The sequence below is a fragment of the Anastrepha ludens genome, chromosome 3 (assembly GCF_028408465.1).
Source record: "Anastrepha ludens isolate Willacy chromosome 3, idAnaLude1.1, whole genome shotgun sequence".
NCBI classification, from domain to species: Eukaryota; Metazoa; Arthropoda; class Insecta; order Diptera; family Tephritidae; genus Anastrepha; species Anastrepha ludens.
In genome coordinates this window covers 97113731-97136775 of record NC_071499.1, presented here as the reverse complement: position 1 = coordinate 97136775, position 23045 = coordinate 97113731, and the positions used below count along the sequence as shown (strand labels likewise).

The 23045-nt window shown below is 36.0% G+C and overlaps 1 protein-coding gene across 4 annotated transcripts in view; it reads right to left on the bottom strand.

Moving 5' to 3' along the window:
* LOC128858523 (cAMP-specific 3',5'-cyclic phosphodiesterase) overlaps positions 1–23045 on the bottom strand; it is a 118212-nt gene that overhangs the window by 31087 nt on the left and 64080 nt on the right. For 3 of the 4 annotated variants that reach the window (XR_008454022.1, XM_054094885.1, XM_054094886.1), the window contains exon 3: positions 21944–21982. The exons of the other annotated variant lie outside the window; for it this stretch is intronic. Coding sequence is in view for 2 of the 3 variants with exons in the window: in XM_054094885.1 (XP_053950860.1) it covers positions 21944–21982 (39 nt within the window). In the remaining variant the exon portion in view is untranslated. The remainder of the gene's footprint in view (positions 1–21943; positions 21983–23045) is intronic. 4 annotated transcript variants of the gene reach the window in all.

Sequence of the window (23045 nt, the reverse complement as noted above, 5' to 3'; positions counted from 1 at the left end):
TGTCCACGGCTGTGCCAAATGTTTAGTATTTTTGTGGCTGTTCATACAGCGCTTTTTTCGTACACGCTTTGAGTTTTACCGTTGTTGGTTTTGGCGTGCGCACAACAAATTCGCTGAGATTCTTACACTTACCTACCATAATATTAACAGGGTCCGGCACTCGAAGCATAACCAACTAAAAAGGCCATAAATTTAACTAGGAAAATTATTTTTATTCAATTCAAAGTAAAAAACGTAAATTTACTTTTGCTCGATTTGCCTTGACTATGGCCTTGAGACGGTCCAGAAACGAGTCGCAACCGGCTCGAATGTGACTTGCAGTATTTTGGGCCATTCGCAGAGAATGACGTTTTTCGGCGCCTCGAGACTGGCTCAAAGAAAAAAATCTATCGGATTCGCGTCGGAAACTATGTGTGACGGTGCCGAGTCCTGTTGAAACGGCCATGGTCTGCTACCGAAATGTTTGTCTGCCCACGGCTTCAAAGCAACCTTCAGAATATTTTCCCGATAATATTTCGCATTTACCTTGACGCCAAGCTCCATGAAAACGATTGGAGAGCACCCATCTGCGCTTATAGAGGCCCAAATCATTACCTGTGGCAGGTCGCCAATTGATGACTCAAATGAACACTCGGCCAAATAAACCCTATCGTTTTTGGAGTTAACGAATTGCTCAATTTGAAAATTTGTCTGGCCAGAAAACACACTGTACGGAAATTGACCGCTTTCGGCCAAGCGAAGCAACTCCTTCGCTCTCTCAAGGCTGATTTGTTGCTGCTTTAGTGTGAGATCATGCGCCTCTTGAAACTTGTAAGGCTTGACTTTGAGATCATTTTTCAGTATGCGGCGGATGCTAAGGTCAGATATTTTGAGTTCTTCCGCCATTTGATTGGCACTTCGTCGGGGATTTCGCCCAAGTCGCTTCTTTACTTTTTTAACCATTTCACTTGACGTTGCAGTCTTTTGATGGCCACCTTCATGACGTTTCGCGATGCTACCAGTATCATTGTAACAAGTAATGGTGCGATAAACCAAAAACCTTATTTATTTTAAGGTACTCGAGCTCACGATCAATCGCTGGTTGTGATTTTCCAACCAAATATAATGAAATCACACTATTACATTTGGAATTCATTACTGATTTTCTGTTTACTCTCGGCAAAATGCTTCTACTCGTTTGTAAACAATACTCTGGACAGCCAGTTAGCCAACTAACAGACAGCTGATGTACAAGCATCATCATCATCCATCAGCTCCGCGAGCGGTCTGAAATTGGTTACACTTCGACCTGTACAAAAAAATTAATATTTGTTTTGGTTGTTTTCTAATAAAAATATGTTCTTCGTTTTGTCACAGAGATTACAGATATATTTGAATCTATTTCATATTCTTTTTATGGATGTGTTTGTATGTTTATTAATTTATAAATTTTTTCTTGTATTTTATTTGTGAATTAAAATAGATATTTCAAATGAGTTCAAGAGCACATAATTACTCACACACAATATTTCTCAGAAACAAAAATAATAATATAAAATATTAACACAATTTTTCTTATGTAAAATAGTTTTGGTGATGAGTAAGAAATTTTTGTTAGCTAAGCACGTTTAAAATTCTTAGTCAATTGAATCGTAAGTTGAATACAAAAATTCATGTGGAAATGCCATAAGAAAATATTTTAAGACTTTATTTAATGTGCTCAACATGTTTCTTTTCCTCTTTTTCCTTCAACCTTTCCTTTTAAAAATAAAAATTATTTCCAGACAAGTGCAGGAAATGCAGAGAGGATGCTGAGGAAACTTAAGAACGCCTTCTGTGCGTTTGATGGTCTGGAGGACGTCTCAAAAGCGGATCTCTCAGCTCTGCTTGGATTCGCCAAACGCGTTGACATCCTACATGATGTGTACTTTCAGTTTTAATAGAGGTCGGTCTATATCTGGTATTGCTAGGAACCAAAAGATCTATGTGTGGCTTAATGCCAACCAGGCTAACCTAACCTAGTCTGACCTAAGAACAATAAATACCATATGGAATAAAATTTCTCATTTTTCTTGTGTTAACGTTCTTCTCATCTAAGGGAATTAAATGAATTTGTTTTTGTTAGTTAAGTTGTCTTGCTATTTCCGATTCGCAATGGTATTAATTTCATACATTTTATATGATTGTGAGCTTTGTTAAATGCTGCGTATGAGATTATTTTATACAATATTTTCTTTAATGTAACCGATCAATAATATTCGGGTAACAGCTTACTTTTAATTTTAAATACGAATAATAAAACATTTCTTACAGTTCGTTGATTGATATTATATATATATATAATTGGCGCGTCGCCTCTCGGCAGACAATGGCAAACTTTCGAATGTATTTCTGCCATGAAAAAGCTCCTCATAAAAATGTCTGCCGTTCGGAGTCGGCTTAAAACTGTAGGTCCTTCCATTTGCGGATCAACATCAAGACGCACACCACAAATAGGAGGAGGAGCTCGGCCAAACACCCAAAACGGCTGTACGCGCAAATTATATATACATTTACAATTTATTAAAACTATTTTTTGAATACAATATCAATCAAGTGGCCACCTTTATTAGCCATCACAAACTGTTAACTTTTTTCTGCGATTATCATCACCTTGTCAAGCATATCGGGTTTTATAGCGTCGATTTCGGATGCTTCGTGGTCGAAATGGTACTGAATTGACGTATCGAAAACATGTACGAGGTGTGTTCAGAAAGTATCGCGAATTTTGTTTTTTCAAAAATTATTTATTTATTCATTAATATCTACTTTGTCCCCTTCAAAGTAATCCCCATGAAACAAAGTAATCCCCCTGCACTTGTGCCAACGGTTTTTCCAATCTTCGAAGCACTAAAAAATCATTTTTTTTATCTTGTTCAGCTTCTCCTTAGGCATCGAAAAAATGACGGCATCGTCTTTATGTTCTCAATCGTAGCGTAGCGTCGACCTTTCATGGGCCTCTTCAGTTTCGGGAACAAGAAAAAGTTACTGGGTGCCAGATCTGGGGAATACGTTGGCTGTGGCATTATTAGTGTGTTGTTTTTGACCAAAAAGTCGCGCACAAGTGACGATGTGTGAGCAGGGGCGTTATCGTGATGCAAGAACCAATTTTTGTTCTTCCACAAATCCGGGCGTTTCTAACTTTCGCGCAAATTACGCATAACTTGCAGGTAATATTCCTTATTGACCGTTTGCCCCTGCAATCGAAGAAAACGGTAATTTCCCGCGCTTTTTTCGGTCTTGGTTCGTGTGGCAGCTTCCATTGAGATGATTGAACTTTGGCTTCCACATCATAACCATAAACCCATGATTCGTCACCAGTTATGACCCAGAGTCGAACATCTTATTAGGAATGCGTATGCGATGCTGCTTTTGGTTGAAATTGAGCAGTTTTGGTACGAATTTTGCGGCGACCCGTCTCATGACCAAATCATTGAAAAAATCGAATGGCACGAGCCAATCGATATGTCTAGATCCTCCGCAACTTCTCGAACGGTGATTCAACGAATGGCCAATACCATTTTCTTCTCCTGAAGTCCTCGGACGTCCGGTACGCTTTTCGTCGTTCACATCTTCCCGGACTTCTGAGAACATTTTATACCACCGATAAACGTTGTTTTGGTCCAAAGTAGCTTCTCCGTATGACACAGTCAACATTCGAAATGCATCCGCGCGCTTAATTTCGTTTTTCACACAAAATTTGATACCGGTTCTTTGATTCATCTTTTTGAATAGGTAAAAATCGAAGACGAGCCGAAACACGTGCAAGCAAAGCAGCTGTCAACATTTAATTGAACATTCAAAATGGCCAAACTCGTCGGCATGAGTACCACAACATATCGCCATAAAAAAATCGAAATTCGAAATACGTAACCTGCGAAAATTCAAAATTCGCGATACTTTTTGTACACACCTCGTATGTTGAAGTCGATCAGTTGGTAAATGATAAAGTTATTCAGCGTTTACATACCGACATAAAATATGGCAGACCCTGTATTCTGCAATATTGATATCGATAAATATTTCTAAAAATTAATCAGCTAAACATTAACGACATTTGATTCTAACTTGCCATACAGCGCTCTTAACAATAAATTTATTGCAATATTCAAGCCACCATTGACGCCGTACGGCCAGATTTATTTAAGAAAGTACTAAAAAATTGGAATGTGCGAATAGACCAAATAATAAATGCCATGAAGTAATCTACCAGATTATAATAAAAAAAATCTTTTCGACAATTCTTCTGTTTTGTATTATTAGTTTAAGTTCCCAAGCTCTTAAAAAACACCTGCTACCATGGCATATATGTAATAATAACATGTTTGTTTGTATATGTAATATTCATAAATTCCTTCAACACATTAAATACACGAAAAATTCGTATTAATTTAAAAATAACTTTTTGTGCCTCTCATAAGCGCACATCTTTCTTAAACACACTGCGACATGTACTTATGTGTATATTTGTAGGTATATACGGAATAGTTCTATAGTTTTTCCGTAAAATTAACATGCATTACCAGCTTAGTTATTGCTCGGCGATTTAACTAAGGTGTAGTTAAATTTATGAATTTCTGATTTAGTTGAGATAATTAAAAAATATTATAAAATTGACAGGGTTTTTTGTTAGCACCGGGTTCACTCATTAAGAAGATCAGTTGAATGGAAATGTCAGTGTTCTTATTAGTGGTAAATTTTTGAGGGAGGTAAAAAAGGTTAAGTGAAATTTGTTGAAATTTCTGGTCATTATGCCAAGCAAGTATAAGAAGTCCATCCATTTGATGCCGTTGCGTCTCGTACTTACATATATATTTACAATTGTTGGCATAAAATTAATTGAATTTTGTCACTTGCCATCATCACAAGTAAACCAAAATACGTAAAACTACGTATATATGTAGTACACACACTTTTTAGAATTAAAATACAAATCAAACGTTCAAAAATTAACTTGCATACGTGCACTCATCTAAGTAGAGCAAATCACTTTGTCATTGGTGTGCAAAACCAGCAGCAGCGCTGCCACTGATGAACAGCGATAATTCTTTTAATTGCTCGTACATGCAGCTGTTTAATTAATTTTTAAACATTCTATGATTACACGTATTAGGGATGCTCTCGTTTGTGTATCACTGTTATACTTTTAAACATTCAAAATAGTTCCCCAATTGGTGGTGTATCCTGAGATTAATCATTATATGAGTTGGTCTTGGAGCTCTCTAGTTTACATAGTTAGATATCATTATATATACAGGGTGAACGATATGAAGTGTTACCAACTTCACACTGCTTGTATTTGTAAAAAAGCTTATAACATCAACGTCAAAATTGTTCTAATGACAGTTCAATATATTGTTTATAAGCCATCAAAAGCATTTGCGTCTCAGTTTTGTTGAATTTTTTTTTTTCTGTGATGGAATTCAAACGTAATAGTGTAATTGCGTTATATTTGGCTGGAAAATCGCAACACAACCAATAGTTTGTGTATATATATATAATTGGCGCGTACACTCTTTTTGGGTGTTTGGCCGAGCTCCTCCTCCTATTTTGGGTGTGCGGCTTGATGTTGTTACACAAATGGAGGGACCTACAGTTTCAAGCCGACTCCGAGCGGCAAATATTTTTATGAGGAGCTTTTTTCGTGGCAGAAATACACTCGGAGGTTTGCCATTGCCTGCCGATGGGCAACCGACCGCCAGTAGAAAAATGTTTTTCTTAATTTTGGTGTTTCACCGAGACTCGAACCTACGTTCTCTCTGTGAGTTCCGAATGGTAACCACGCACCAACCCATTCGGCTATGGCGGCCGCCACTAGAATTGGCCATGGGAAAAATACGGATTTTTTAAGGCCAGACCACAAATTGACATTGCAAATGAATTGGGATTCACGGTAGCAGAAGGGTTTCTATCGTAAACTTTCAGTTTAAAATGATTGGCTGAATAACATTTCCGGTGATCGATTTAATGACCACATAACCATGTGCCGTTTCATAATCTAGTAGGTTTGGATTAAGAAGCAGAAATATCGGCGAAAATTGTGTGGTGGCATTCCTGGTATACCAGTTGAATTCAAAATTTATTTCTATTCAGGTCTAAAAGTATCCTATCTTTCAAGTTGAGACCGACAATACATACATACGAAATTTCATCGAAATCGGTTTTGTGGTTTCAGAAATTTGCGAACAAAAGTTTCGTTTTAAAATAAATCAAATCCAACAATGGGGCCATCTATCAGGCCCAAGAATTCATTAGGCATGGAGTTTGGATACGGACTATAAAAAAAATTTACAGTATACGCGCATTTAAGTAGATATGCAATTTATACTTGTACATATCTGCATATTTTTTTTGAAATGTTATTTCGACTTCCCTGAAATAAAAAGTAATTTCTTGGAAAGATATTTGTCTGCTCACACGCATTAGTACCATTACATATGTATGTACATACATATGCAGGGAGAAATGCCCTGTGGACCGAAAGGGATTCAATTCACTTTACAGGAGTATATTTTTAATGCACTATTGTTGCACTACAGTGCAACTATTTGCCACTGATATTACTTTTATATGGCGAGGGCGCCGAAAAAGTCAGTTTGTATTCAGCTGAATATATGAGTAATTCGGATATTTTTAAGTTGGCTTGCTATATACGGTACTGCTATAAAAATTTCTGTGATGGTTGATATTGTTTTCTTTTCATATACTTGCACAGGGCGATTATATCAGAATGATAGGAAAAGATATTTAAAAAAAAAACAATATAATAAAACAATCATATTTGATCCCGACATTACTATGAACCCACATTTACATTCCATCATCGAAATGAATAAGACTATTCCAGCAATAGTGTGTGGAATGTTGGCCTTGAGCTAGTCCAAAGTGGTTGTCTTATTAGGGTAGATTTAGAACTTAGACATAGTTCCAGAGAAAATAATCGACAGGTCTTCAATTGTATGATCGCGCCCAGTCGCCAATTTCTTATGCAAAACTTCAATCGTTGCATCACTTATATGGTATGTATGTACATGTAATATGTAAAGTCGCCTGGTTGGAACCATAGCTCGGATATAGCGACGTTCTTGCGTTCTGATCACATAAGGTCGTTTAACATCGATTCGAAATTTTGATGATACTGTTTGTTAATTTTCACACGTTCGGAAACACTGAAACGATGCATAGGATGACAAATCTTACTGAACATTTTTACAGCTTGGTGCCATTGATCAATTTGACAGCTGTTGAAAGATAACAATATGAAGCACAAACATGTAATTAAATTTTATTTACGAAACACAATTTATGTTTTTTGGCTTTAAAATATTTTTTCTTTGTCCGCTTAAATTTAACAAAAACCGTATTTACCAAATGCCGAAGTACAGTTTCATACCCTTGGCGCCATGGTAACGGGTGATTTTTTAGCTATTGGGTAAGACTCCGTCAGAAAATATGAGATTTGCAAGTGGTCTTTCGATTTCTTTGAAACTTTGGGAAATATTGGTTCTAGGTAAATCCTTTTTTTGTGTTCCTGTATGAAGTGACTGGAGCAGACTTCTGCAGGTCTGTGCGCGTTTTTCTACTCCCGCGCTGCGTAACCGCGAACTTCACGGTGCGCGCTTCCACTAAAATCGCAATATCTCGAGAACTATTATAGACACCATACAATTTTTTCTTTCAAAATAAAGGTTAAATCATAAGGAATCGTTACGTGTATAACAGAAAATCTAAAAAACTGGCCAAATCAACTAAAAATTGATTGAAAAAATTTTTTTGACTTTTTTTTGGTCAAAATTTCGAAAATTTTTTTTGTGGGCTATGTTAAAGCTCATGTCAAGCCTGCTTCAATTAACGCATTGGAAGACAACATTAAAGCATTTATATGTGAGATACCGGCCGAAATATTGGGAAAAGTATGCCAAAATTGGACTAAGCGGATGGACCATTTGAAGCGCAGTCGCGGTCAACATTTGCATGAAATAATCTTCAAACATTCAATTATATGGACTGTACTAACGATTTAAATTAAAATTTCATGCATTTTTCTGAATTTCACGTGTGTTTTTTTGAACAACTTTCCTATACCTCTTAAAAAATCACCCTTTAGTATATGAGTTAGTTAAACACACCACGAGTTGTTTGTCTGGATAAGCCGCTGTTATTTAGTCGCATTTTCGTTTTCCTATTTAAATGCTCAATAGTTAAGCCATTCAAATGTGTATGCAAATCAGAGATACTTATGTATGTACATATGTATGTACTTACATATCACTCGCCTCAATCATTTATCAGACTCTATGCTCTTCTCATGCGTCTTCCTCTTGCATTGCTTTAATGCGGGCACACTGGCTTGCACTTCCGCACTGCTGACGCGCGTCATATTGGCTGAGTGAAGCGCGTGATTTGTGCACATCTAATTAAAATCGTGAACACTTATGCCTTAAATATTTGTGTTGTTGTTGACGTACATACTACGTGTTCATGCTGCAGACCTCATTAAGATTTTAATAAAATTCACTAATGCTTAGTAAAAGAAAACATGTTACATGCTTGCGGGCGGCGGTTTCTTGGCATGTGGCATGAGTAATTTAAATTTATATTTCTAATTTAGAACATACAAATGTCAATGACATATTAACTGTACGTATATTTATGGGTATACATATGTACAGTGTTTCATAGCTTATTTCATGTGGACGCATTACTAAAACTTGGAATTCAGTATTTTGAAAACTAATACATATGTATGTATGTATGTACTTATACATTGAGAAAATTTAAACGCTGAACTGTTGCTACGAAATTGTATGATAGTTTAAAAAATGATTGCATTTTATTTAACTATTATTTAATAGAATGAAAATCAAAAACGAAGACGAATTTAAAATTTTGTGTCACAACTTATTTCATTTCATTTCTTTAAAAACAAGTTAAATTAGTGAAATAAAAAATATTCAGTACTTTGTGTGGTACGCTTCTTTTTAGTAACAGTTTTAAGCATTCATGGCATAGATTTCACTAGCTTTTTCCATAATAACCTCAACAAAAGCTATATTTTCGACGCCGGCTGCGATATACACACTCATACCATTACACTACCACCACCATTACACTCGCCTTTACGCTGCTTTTATGAAGCTCGGTATTGGGTTTCTACCACACGTATGCAAGTCATCCATCTGAGCCGAAAATATTGAATTTCGACTCGTTAGTGAAAAATATCGACATTCAGAAATTTAAATCCCTCATTTATAGCTTCTCGAAGGCAACTCGGCTCAGGTGTTTTTCGTTGCTTAGGACTTCTTTCGTGCCATGCTTAGTTGGGAGCCGACCGCTTTTCTTTTATTTAGCGCACAATTAAACGTTCTTTTTTTCCACTTCATCTTTGTTTAGGAATTTCTCCTTGTTATTACAACAATTTTCGAAAATTTGCTTCAACAAAATTATTAAAAAAGTGATATATAGTACATATATAGAAATATGTATGAAAAATATTAACAATAAAATTTGTGTTTAACTGCTACAAAACATGTGTAAGAGCATATCGCGTTTCCGCTGAGCTGTAAGTACTATATTTTAAATATTAATATTTAAGCGGACTTTAAAGCAGGCAGTCTCTGCAGCATGCGATTTTTGCCACTCTTATGCCATGAATTCATTATTTTCGTCTTCTTCTATTCCCCTTGACTATAACCTGTACGTCGCATATTTCCCGGTTTTCGTCGTATAAGGTCACAACGGGTGCACCCTGCTATAAAGCGCAAAATGTGCATTAACTGCAATTACCTTGATTTGTACCCGATTTTTATCAACGACGCGTTCAATGATACTTTGCACCCGTGGCATTGAGCAATTTAACTATTTCGGCTGCATTTTCCACTTTCGAATTTTTAAATCACCAATTTTCGCTATTCAATCGTAGAAGGAGGGCCCGTTTTATTAATGTAAATTTTTATACCAATCACTTGACCATCAGAAACACACTAAAAATTGCATATTGCAATAAATGAACGCTAGTTACAAAAATTGGAAAATGAAAATACCGTTAACCAAGAGACTAGCTCTCGTCACAATGAGAATAAATATGAAATAAGCTGGGCACACTCATGCATGCATGTCCAGCAGCTTATATGTGTGCGTGTCAGGTGCATGACGCCTGCCCGCAAACGTTCATGCAAAAAATGTCATGCGCCATTTGAACTGAGTGTCCGTAGCGTGCGCACGTAAATCTGTCGTCTTCGGAAGATGATTTGTTGTTGCTTGTAACTGCAGCAGTTTTACTTGAATTTCTTCTGCACACCTATTCATCTCGAATGTCAGCACAAACTGAGACACTACTGCATGTCATGATTCATGTCAAAATTCTAAAATATTTGATTTTCATTATGCAAAAGCCGACAACAAGTATGTATGTGTGGCACGAAGCAAGTACGTGTGTCACCCGACACGCACACATATAAGCTGCTGGATATGCATGCATGAGCGTGCCCCGAAGCTATTAAGCTAACTATAAACAGGGCACAATTCCCAGCGATTTGTGCCTAGTCCGTAGTACACACACTGTACACAAATCCGTGAAACATCACTTCGTTGCGATCGTCGTACTGTTAACATGCGAAAAAAAGCGGATGACGCGATTGCTCTTGCAGATATTTACATGTGCATTAAGAAAAAAAAAACGAAAAAACATGTTTTAAATAATTCACTTTTTATTTGCCATAATGACAATTCATTTTTGAAATACTATAAATTCTTTTAAAATTTTTGTATTAATGCCTACCATTTTTCCTCTTACTCTTACTTCGACGATGGTCAGTAAAAAAATGAGAAAATCCACAAGCTGCGCACATTAGCAACAAATTCCAGGTAAATGAAAAATTTCAATTACTCCAGGCTTGGGCGATGGATTTTCTCGGAACTGCAACAAATCGCTGGCAATTGTGCTTTGTTTAAGGCCAGCTTTAGTGAGAGCGGGACTGTGTTTGACTAAATATATATTTACTAAACTAAACTATGAATAAGTTCGTGCGGTTTTACAACAGATGGCGTAACTTGATTATTATTCCATCGATCCACATTTCCAAACATTCATTGGAGAGCTACTGTCGTAAGGCACAAACGTCAGTATAAGTTTTTTATTTGAAGCGTAAACAACAATATTTTTACCACACTTGAAAATGTCGAATTTCGTGCCAAATAATGTGTTTTTGCGGGGAATTCTTCTTCATTATTTTAATATGAAGAAAAAAGCAGCCGAAAGTCATCGTATCTTGGTGGAAGTTTATGGTGAGCATGCTCTATCTGAGCGAACGTGCCAGAAGTGGTTTGCACGCTTTAAAAGTGGTGATTTTGGCTTGGAAGACGAAGAACGCGAGGGTGCGCCGCCAAAGTTCATGGATACCGAATTGGAGGAATTGCTCGATCAAGATCCGGCTCAAACGCAAGAAGAGGTTGCAAAAACTTTGGGAGTTGATCAATCAACCATTTCCAAACGTTTAGAAGCCATGGGAATGATCCGAAAGGTAGGCCATTGGGTGCCGTATGAATTGAAGCCAAGAGACGTTGAACGCCGTTTTATGGCATGCGAACAACTGCTTCAACGGCACAAAAGAAAGGGTTTTTTGCATCGAATTGTGACTGGCGATGAAAAGTGGGTCCATTACGACAATCCAAAACGTCGGGCAACGTATGGATACCCTGGCCATGCTTCAACATCGACGTCGGCGCAGAATATTCATGGCCTGAAGGTTATGCTGTGTATCTGGTGGGACCAGCTGGGTGTTGTGTATTATGAGCTACTGAAACCGAATGAAACGATTACGGGGGATGTCTACCGACGACAATTGATGCGTTTGAGCCGAGCACTGCGAGAAAAACGGCCGCAATACGCCGATAGACACGACAAAGTTATTTTGCAACATGACAATGCTCGGCCACATGTTGCACAAGTGGTCAAAACATACTTAGAAACGCTCAAATGGGATGTCCTACCCCACCCGCCGTATAGTCCAGACCTTGCGCCATCCGATTACTATCTCTTCCGATCGATGCAACATGGCCTGGCTGACCAGCACTTCCGTAATTACGATGAAGTCAAAAAATGGATCGATTCGTGGATTGCGGCAAAACCGACCGAATTTTTCACAAAGGGAATCCGTGAATTGCCAGAAAGATGGGAAAAAGTAGTAGTAAGCGATGGACAATATTTTGAATATTAAATTTGTAACCATTTTACGTCAATAAAGTTTCAAATTTCGAAAAAAAAACCGCACGAACTTATTCATAGTCCTATACATTAAATCTTTTTTAGTTGGGACAGTTTTTCACGTTATAAAAATCTAGATTCTTAAGTAAGAACTTTATATTTTTTACGAGCGTGTAATGGGAGAAAATGGCAAGGCAGAGCCTGTGCTCTTCGCTAGCTTAATAAAAAATAGTTTAAAAAAACTAAAAAACACGCTTTTATTGCTAATCGAACTAAAAATTAGAAAATAAATTTTAATGATAAAGAGACCTATAATGAAGTAATAGCAAATCGAACGATCAGTCATAGTCAACTACCTCAGAACAGAATTATAACAAAAATTAAGATACAAATAGAGTAATTCAAATTCGAGTTAATAAAAAGATAGTTGTTTTTTAAATATTAGTTCAATATTAGTCGATTTTATCTTTAATAATCCAGTTAATAAAATATCCTCAGTAATGTTTAAACCAAGCTTGACAGTTGAGAATGGCTAAAAAAGTTTTGAACTTACGACTTTTCATTCAGGGATTCCTAATTCGCATCACTAACAAAATATTTTGTATGGAAACTATTCTGTAAATTATGTTAGACACATTTATGGCTTTTTAGCTATCCATGCATCTAGGACTACTTTCCCGGTAACCCTTAATGCATATGTATGTACATACATATGTATTTATATGTACATATCTACATGCATTCATATTCATACACACATATATAGATACATACACCTATATCCATTTTTTAAGGTCTGTGGAGCGTAAATGTACATCACTCGAATTGTAGAAAACAGAAAAAACAATTAGAGACAATAATATGATTATATATATTATAGAATGTTTTCGTAAAATACCATACATGCAAAAAATTAAGTTAACATTTCAATTTCCAAAATAGAAGTATACGGAATGTATCGAGTTTTCCAATAGGGCAAACAATTTTATATTTAAGTAAAACGCAGAGTAATTGATATATCTGGCATCCACTTGTATGCTACACGATAGTTTTCCGAATGGAGTTCAGAATTCAGAATAGAATTTAAAATTACTGATATAATACCAGCACCGCAAGCCCGGTCTATTCGTTGGATCCAATGCTCTACTAGCTTGAAGTTTGGGAATTTAAAGTTTGATATTTGTCCCGAACTTTTTAAATGAGTTTTGAGAACTTCAAATTAACAAAATACTCAAACGTTTCTAGTTAATTCTATCTTGTAAAGGTGTGGGCCAAGGTCATTATGCCAATAAGCGCATTTAACTTCATCAGGCCTAAGCAATAAGCATACCTTAAACGAATAGCTTCAAGATTTTCAACTAATCGAAGTGCTTGTAGTTGAGATCCTCAATCATTTACAAGCAAACTTACATTTTACCTATACGAACACCTAATTTACGTTGGGTTTATAGAGAAGAAGGAGACCGTCTTTCCGGAGTTAAGAATGCGATTACCGACGCCTGTATTTTGTTATTAATACGCTGTTAAGCTTTTTTCGATTTCGTAGTGTTCGCCGTAATGTTGCGCCACAATTGGAGAGACCACAAGTTTTATGCCGAGTGGCAATGGATTTTTACGAAAAGCTTTTTCATAGTAGAAACGTAATCGGCCTGCTATTGCTATTTATAGCTTATATTACGAGAATAAACCATTTTGCATTATGAACATTTTATTCTTAGTATTTTCTGTATATGTATATGTATGTACATACACATATGTATTGCATATACATACATAATATATGTATGTATGGAGATGTCGCAAAACATTCACAAATAACACCGTAAACCGTAAATTTGTTTTTATAAATAGCAAAGTCCCGTTTAAGTAATATGGCAAAGGGGACTAAAGAATAGCACATGCTTTCACTGTTTTCATAGTTTGGATCGAAATTTTGATCGAGTGGATGGGACGAAATTTATTTTCTATGGCGAAACGGCCAATTTGGTTCATCCTAAAAAAATTGAGGCGTTATTTTTAAAATGGTGTACGACAGATATAATTCCTGCCCCTCCGCTTCACCATAACGACTACAAATATACGCTGTTTTTTTTTTTCTTTTTCGGTTTTTTTGTGGTGTTGTACAGTGCAATTATAAACATTCTTAAAAATTTCTATGGCTCAAATAAGTCGTAAATTTGCAAAACTAAAATTTAATAAATGTGTGTAAGTAGTCACGGCCGTGTAGTGTGGCCGCGTATTTATTTGAGAATATACACATATGCATTTACCAGTACTTAAATAAAAAGCTATTAAAGAACGTCAAAAACATAATAAACAACAATGAAAGTAAACAGCTAAATATCAAACTACTACAACGAAGAAAATATATGTATGTATGTGCAAGTGTTCAGTGCGAATAGTGTTTATAAATTGACGAAAATAAAGCGAACAAATTGCTGCAACTCATTTGGCTAAAAACCAAAAATTAAAAAAAAATATTAAAATTGTAATTTCAATACCAGGTTAAATAGCTTGGTGAAAATTTGAATGCGAAGCTAAAATATTTATAACATCTAAATAGTAGGTACATATGTACATACATACATATGTAGGTATTTATGTACCACCTAGTGAACGAAGCGAAGCGGGCTGGTGAGACCGTTCTTGACTGGGAGAGGGAAATAGTGACCGCATTGAAGAGCATGGATAACTAATGGTAGAAATAGCATGAACAATTTTGATAAGCAGCAAGCAAATAAAGCAGATTTCAAACGCCAGTCTCATTTAAGGGGGTGTGGCACTCATCGACTAAGTATACATACACATGTAAATGCGAAATGCCAAAATTCTAAATCAAAGGTGAATTTGGAAAATCAAAAGGTTAAAGAAATCTGAGTTCTGGTAATTTCGTAATTGTAATATATTGCTTAAATATTTCAGTTCTTGTTTGCATTTAACTTAACTGCAACTTAACGAAAACAAAAAATCAGCTGTAAAAGAGAAAAAATCTGGATGCATATCCATACATACATATGTACATACATATGTGTATATGTACATATACGCGCGTGGGTTGAGTGCATGCAATACAAAGTATAAGAGGCTTGTTCTGTTGCCTACGAGAAAATATCCATTGCTGCTGTTGACTTAGATGAAAAAATGATATGGTGGAGGTCGGTGCTGTTGCGAGTTTTTTTGCATTTCAAATTAATGTTTCGTGGACGAACAAACAAAAAAAAGCTTTAAAAAATGTGTGCCAGCGGCGTGTTAAAATAGCCAAAAAAGCGGGACAAAATAAAGATAAATATATATAATGCCTAGCACTTTTATTAACGAAAATAAAAATTTCAAAAATAATTCAAATGCGACGAACTTTTAAATTTAGCCGAATTTTAAAAATACGTGAATCACTCGAAAAATTCTTCCGGAAGTAGCAAAACAAATTGGATTGTACACTAATGCTTTACTAAGGAATTTTTGCACAATAATAAAGGGTAAACAATAGACCTGTCAACCTATTAAATCTTTTCGGCGAAAAGAGGATTTCTTGGCTCTTACTGCAAATTTTTAGAAAACAGAGGATATTATATAGTCCATAGAATCGACGAAGTTGAAGGTTTTTTACGGGAAAATACTTTTCCTCTCACATTACTCATTGTATATGCATACATACGAGGTGTGTTCAAAAAGTTGATCGAATTTTGTGTTTTTTCAAAAATTATTTATTTATTCATTAATATCTATTTCGCCCCCTTCAACGTAATCCCCATGAGATATTATGCACTTGTGCCAACGTTTTTTTCAATCTTCGAAGCACTTCAAAAAATCATTTTTTTATCTTGTTCACCTCCTCCTTCGATGCCGTCTTTATCTTCTCAATCGTAGCGTAGCGTCATCCTTTCATGGGCATCTTCAGTTTCGGGAACAAGAAAAAGTCGCAGGGGGCCAGAACTGGGGAATACGTTGGCTGTGGCATAATTAGTGTGTTGTTTTTGGCCAAAAGGCGCGCACAAGCGACGATGTGTGAGCAGGGGTGTTATCGTGATGCAAAAGCCAATTTTTGTTCTTTCACAAATCCAGGCGTTTCTGATGGATTGCTTCGCGCAAATTGCGCATAACTTGCAGGTAATATTTCTTGGTTTCTGGTTCGTGCGGCAGCTTCCATTGAGATGATTGAGCTTTGGCTTCCACGTCATAACCATAAACCCATCGCCAGTTATGACCCTCTGGAGCAAATTTGGGTCGCTCGGGAGTCGAACATCTCATTAGGAATGTTCATGCGATGTTGCTTTTGGTCGAAATTGAGCAGTTGGTACGAATTTTGCAGCGACCCGTCTAACGCCCAAATCATTGAAAAAATCGAATGGCACGAGCCAATCGATATGTCTAGGTCCTCCGCTACTTCTCGAACGCTGATTCGACGATTGGCCAATACCATTTTCTTCTTCTGAAGTGCTCGGGAGTCCGATACGCTTTTCGTCGTTCACATCTTCCCGGCCTTCTGAGAACATTTTGTACCATCCGCGCACTTCATTTTGTTTTTCACACAAAATTTGATACCGGTTCATTGATCCATTTTTTTGAATGGGTAAAAATCGAAGACGAGCCGAAACACGTGCAAGCAAAGCAGCTGCGAACAATTAACTGAACATTTAAAATGGCCGAACTCGTCGGCAAGAGTGGGAGACATGAATACCCACATATCGCCACAAAAAAATCGAAATTCGAATTCAAAATTCGCGATACTTTTTCAACACACCTCGTACATATGTAAATATATGAGATGAATTAGGAAAAGTGGGAAGAGATATTAGATTCAACACTTTTCTTGCCAATACAAAATATGAACACGGCACATGAGTAGGCACGGAACGGATGAACGGATGTCATTTGAGCTCGGTCTCAGCGGCTGTATACTTATTGTATTGTATGTATTCCAAACATAAGGAGCTTTCCAACATAAGAGAATCAATGCTCATCAGAACTCCATTACATTTGTCCCAATATATTTTTACAATTGACTTCGCGAACTAATGAAAAATCAACTCAAAAATATTATTTTGTATGCACGGTTTGTTTCGCCCAAGTATACCGCATCATGACAACGGTTGACACTTTTGACCGACTTTTCAATTAGAAATGGCGTTTTAACTATTTTCAAGGAGAACTGAGCCTTCACGTTTGATTTGATTGATTAGAGAAACGTCGTTCCATATTTAATATACATATGTATATACATACAGTGAAGGACTTAAGTCTACATACAGCAGCATACTTTCTTAATTCTCACAGGTATGCAATAATTGGAAAACCTGTTGATATAGTTTTTTCGGAATTCATATTTATTCAAAAATTTACAAAAATGAAATTATTTCACTTGCTTTATAACAAAAAAATTAACAAAATAACAAAAAAGCGGTATGACAAAAGTCTACATCATAATCCACAAATCGAACGGTGTAAAGGTGTAAAGTACCGTTATTCGTACATTTCAGTTGAGAAGTCGTCGTTGCTATTACATACATACATATTATACAGTATAAAATTGGCGCGTATACCCTTTCTGGGTGTTTGGCCGAGCTTCTCTTCCTTTTCATGGCAGAAATTCACTCAGAGGGCGACCGCTGTTAGAAAAAACTTCATTCACGGAGATTCTAATCTGCGCACTTTCCAATCGTAGTCAACCATCAACCCATTCGTCTATGGCCGCCGCCGTATTCATATAAATTCGTTTATTTCAAGAGAAATCGACCAAAGTCCGAAAAGTGGCGCTCCGAATTGGTCAAACATATCTTCGAGACATCGGGAAAAAGTGTTGATCCAAGAACTACAAAGAGTTCTTAATAATAGAGGATATTTCACCACGACACCACGTAAAAATAATCTGATTTCAGAAAAACTGTCGTCTTGGGCTTGAGTTACACGGGCACATATTGACAAGGGAATGGATTTCAGGTCTAACGTTTATTTACTAACGAATCGCAGTTCAATATATTAGGAAGAAATGACCGGATGATAGCGTAGTGGCTTGTCGAGCTATAGTTGCATCTGGCGTTGGAAATATTACCTTTATTGAAGGTACTGTGGACTGATATAAATATAAAAACGTGTTGGAACAATAATTGTAGCCATATGTATATAGAATGCTTGTGTATCGGGCAAGGATGGGTTTTTCAAAGAATGGCTCTTATATTACGCACCCAGACAACCGAATACAGACAATAAATACCGCAGAGTCCTGATTTAAATCTGATAGAACATGCTTGGGAGCTTTTAGAGAGAAAAATTCGTCGAAGTATAGTAACTCACGCAAAATCGATAAAGAAAGATTTGATGGAGGCATGGAACCAAATAACGCAGTAAGAGCTTACCCAACTAGTTGGATTAATGCCACGACGCCTTTAAGCAGTGATTGATAATGGTGGTGGGTCAACTAAATACTAAAAGCGTTCAAAAAACCTAGTTTTAAGCTGAATAAATTTGTTTTTTTAAGCTAATTGAATTGTATAGTATGTAGACCTTTGTCATTCCGTTGTTTTGTTAATTTTTTTTTATAAAACAAGTAAAATAATTTTTTTTTGTACTTATAAATTTATGGTTAGAGTAAAGTCGGGCAATATGGAATACCTATTCCGTTTTACCTTGTAACTCAGGAAATGTACACCCTAGAATTTATAATAAAAAAATTGGGATACAAAATTTGAAAAAAGACAAAAAGTGGTGGTTTGAAAAATGTGCGGGTAATTTGGTATAGATGGTTCGGTTAAAATGGTACACTATACCAAATTACCAACCCTACCCTTCCTTTAAGAAACAAGCTTTATCGGTATTAATAAACCTAAAAAGTAATGTAAAAGCAATGTTATATTCGAAAACATTTATTAGAAACATAAGATAAAATTAACAGTAAAGCCTTCTCTTCAGGCTAACATAAAAAACTTTCTCTAAAAGAAGAATTCATATGTATGTTTTAAGTTAAACACAAACTTTCAATGAGTGAAAAAAACAATAACTTTATATACAGGATTGACAAAGAAATATGGCTCTTCTTTTCGGTATGCATATGTCGTGAGCCCAGATTAGTTCGCACTGCAAACATGAAGTCCATGTATGAGCCACTGCATCGGCTTCCCAGCTTTTATTACAAAAATTACGTAAGCTGTCTTTTGTAGGAGGAACGTCCGAAAATCGCCGTTTCCATCCGATTCTTCAAAAACTATACTTTGATCAGAATCTGTAGTTGACTCCTGTCGTTGTTTTTTACGAGAACTGGTTTTTTTAATCTCGATTGGTTTTGATTTTCGCTTTGTTACTTTTTCTATGCTACATTGTAGTTCTGCTTTACACAGAGATGTGGTCAAAACTGCAGGTTTAGCCTTCTTTTGCCACGGAGGCATTCACTGCTGACAGCAAACTCTGAGAACTATTCATAGTCTTGGGCTAAAACGGATTCTGTTTGCAAGTCCTCTATTTCACCTGCTATAAAATCAGCTTCTGAAAAAATGTGTTTGTCCAGGGGAAAAATTCCAGTGCTCTTAAACCCATTGATAGCTATTTGACCAGTTGGAACTCGTAAGTATGCCTTCGTAAACAGTCCGACCAAATCATAAAGACTTACTTTGCGGCCTTGCTCTCGGACAAAACGTCTTATTTCATAACTATAATAGACTTTTAGGGGTCCCATGAAAGTTTTGTCTAGCGGTTGTAATTTGTGAGTAGAGTGTGACGGCAAGGATAATAATAAGGTCAATGTTTCGAGTATGGGAATAATGCCCATCCAAAATGAGTAAAATGGTTCTTCTTTTCTCGGTTTTGTGCTTGAACCAAGCAGTGAAAATCGGTATTTGCGCCCACCCAGAGAGATGGCACGACGATTTTGCTCCAGGTGGTGCATCCTTCATAAGGAGGGGATGATTTTTTTTTCTTGGGAAAATAAAATATGGCGGAACAAAAGATCCACCAGAACTCATGCATGCTATAACAGTAATGAGTGACCCGCGTTCTGCGGAAGTCATGGCCCCTATCTGTCCTTTTCCTTTCTGCGCAATAACTTTTGGTTGTCGAGACTGCACTACAGACAAACCCGTTTTGTCGACGCTCCAAATGCGCGTGGCTGAAAAATTGTGTTTCACATATTCATTTTCCAATAAATTAAAAAAGAATTGCACGTTTTCTCTTCAGAATACTTTTGCCCTATCAAAAGAAGTGTAAGTGCCAGAAGTGAAGAAGTGCCAGTTGGTGTCTTCAAGCTTAGTGTTTCGCTATGACGCCAACAAAACCCATTGAGTCAGTCTTTTCCTTCACATTTTGCCAAAGCATTAAATTTATTTGGTATGCCATTTTTTATAGCCATTTGAAAGGCTAGGAACGCTAATCCAATCTCGTGAGCCCACAAAATTGAGACTCCATCTCCAAAGAGTATTTAACCAATTCTTATTCGATTTCTTGGGAGAAAACTGGCTTCCTACCAAGCTTTGTTAAAAGTAACTCCTCAGCCGGTGTCTCGCTTCTAGCCATGCGCTGCAGTGTGGTGTGCGGGACTCAAATGATTTTGAGGCCAGCAAAATACCCATTTCTTCGTTTTTCACAGCTGCAATGGCCTTGCGCATGCTTTCCACATCCCATTGCCTTCGTACTCCTTTTTTATTCATTATTCCTGTGAAATTCCACCAAAAAAATAAAAATACTTAACTTTGGAGCATATGGGAGGATAATATGGTACACTATACCATACTAACCGGACGCAAGTACACCATATTAGACTCTTTTTCCATTTCTGATTTTTTTACATTTTTTTTTAATAAAAACCTTGTAAAGTTTATAGCTCATCGTCTGAAATAATTAAATGAGATGTATATTATGCAATTGGAAGATAACTACATATGTTTCTGCGACTCTTGTTTTAGCGTATAAAACCGTTTCTGCTACACCGTCTTCATAAGTCGACCTTACGCAACCACGTGTTTTGAGCAATTGAAAGAAAACTACACAACTGTCAAAGCTGAAATTTTTTTTCATTCTCTTTCTTAATTTAATAGCTGATTCGGTAGGCGGCGTTGCCACAGTGCAAATAGTTTATGAGAAAAGCAGGTTGTACCATATTAGCCGCCTATCCCATGATACCCGACTATTCTTTAAATATGAATTCCGAAAAAAACTACATCAACAGGCTTTTCAATTATGGGAAATAAGAAAATATGCTGCTGTATGTAGACTTAAGTCGTTCACTGTATATATATGTATATATTGTATAATAGCACCTGTTTTGGACGTTTGGCGGAGCTCCTCCTCCTATTAGCGGCGTTCGTCCTGATGTTCCACCTTACTAAGCTACTTTATCGGTAATTTAAAAAAAGCGAAAGTCGAACATATTTTACCAAAGAATTGGCTAAGCCTGGTTTAAAAGCTGTACACTTAATGCATAGTCCGAAAAAATATATACGAGTGCATACATATATAAACTTAAAAGCGCAACATTCAGGTGAAACAAGTATAAAAAAATAAATGGAATTTAAATGCACTTTTTGAAATAATAATTTTGCTTACTTTGTACAGCTGCCTGGCTTCTAGTGCTCAAAAAAACAATAAAATGTTTGCTAAATATTACAAAGAAAGTATCTAGGCACTTATAAATGCTTTAAAATGCATACGAGCGTTTAAATACAAAGCTTTAAAATATTTTATGTTTTTATTTACTTAATTAAGTATTTCTGTTTTTGGATTTGTTTGTATACGTACGATCGGTCAATCAGGATAGAGGCCTCCTGTTCTTTAAACCTGTAAAAGGTTACAATAACAATAAACGATTGTTTTAAATAGATCTTTTGTTTTGAAGTTTTTTTTTTTTGTGAAAACTAAAAATTCATGTTAAAAGTAATTTATTTGCGCCTGCATAAATAGTTTTGCATTTTGGTTTTTGCTGATCGTGATGATATCGGTGGTTGTGGCGATGCTTGTAAATATTGCCTACGTATGTACATACAAAATAAGCTATAGTTGTGGTGCTATGCAAACTATTTTCTGCTGTACTTCGAAAAACATAAATTTAACAAAGAAAAAAAATATATATAATACATAATAGAAGCAGCGATGACTTTATGCTTTTGCGAACGTATTTTACTTCGTGCCAACTCAAATCAAAATGAGACTGAAAGTTTGTAAATTCAATTCTTTGTAAAGTGTTTCCAATTTTGTTTTTAGTGGTACTGGAAAGCGAGTAATGTCAATAAATTTACATAAAACAAATTTCAAAATAGAAAAACAATGAAACAAATTTAATTATGCGCTGAATGTGAGAAAAGTTAGTGAATATGTATGACTCTTTTCAATTGTGAAAAATGTTAAAAATGTCTATGGTGAAAATTCAATGAGTCAAAATAAGAAATTGTGCAGAGAGCTCTGAATGTAATTTACTTGACATGTGATAGAAATAAGCCAAGAATGATAAAAGGAAGATTGCGCCCATCAGAGCGTACGTGACGTCACGTTTGCTGAGTTGTGCATTATTGCCAACCATTTGCTCTTCGCAATAAATTTAGTGCTTTTTTATACCGAAATTGCGAAAATTTTGAAGTTTCGTGTTTGTCTCTTTTTTTTAATTTAAAGCTACCGAAACTTTAGGTTAAAAAACAAACTATATTATTAAACAAAAAAAGGTTAAAAAAGGTCACTCTGAGAAGATTTTAGTGCTAATGAAAATTTTTTTACTCTTATAAAATTTGATAATTTGAAAGTGCAAATTTAATTTTTGGCTCCATTTAAGGTTATGCAAAAATATTAAATGCCCCTCTCTCTACTCTTCTTAAGATTGAAAACCTTTGTACACATTTTAAAAGCCTTT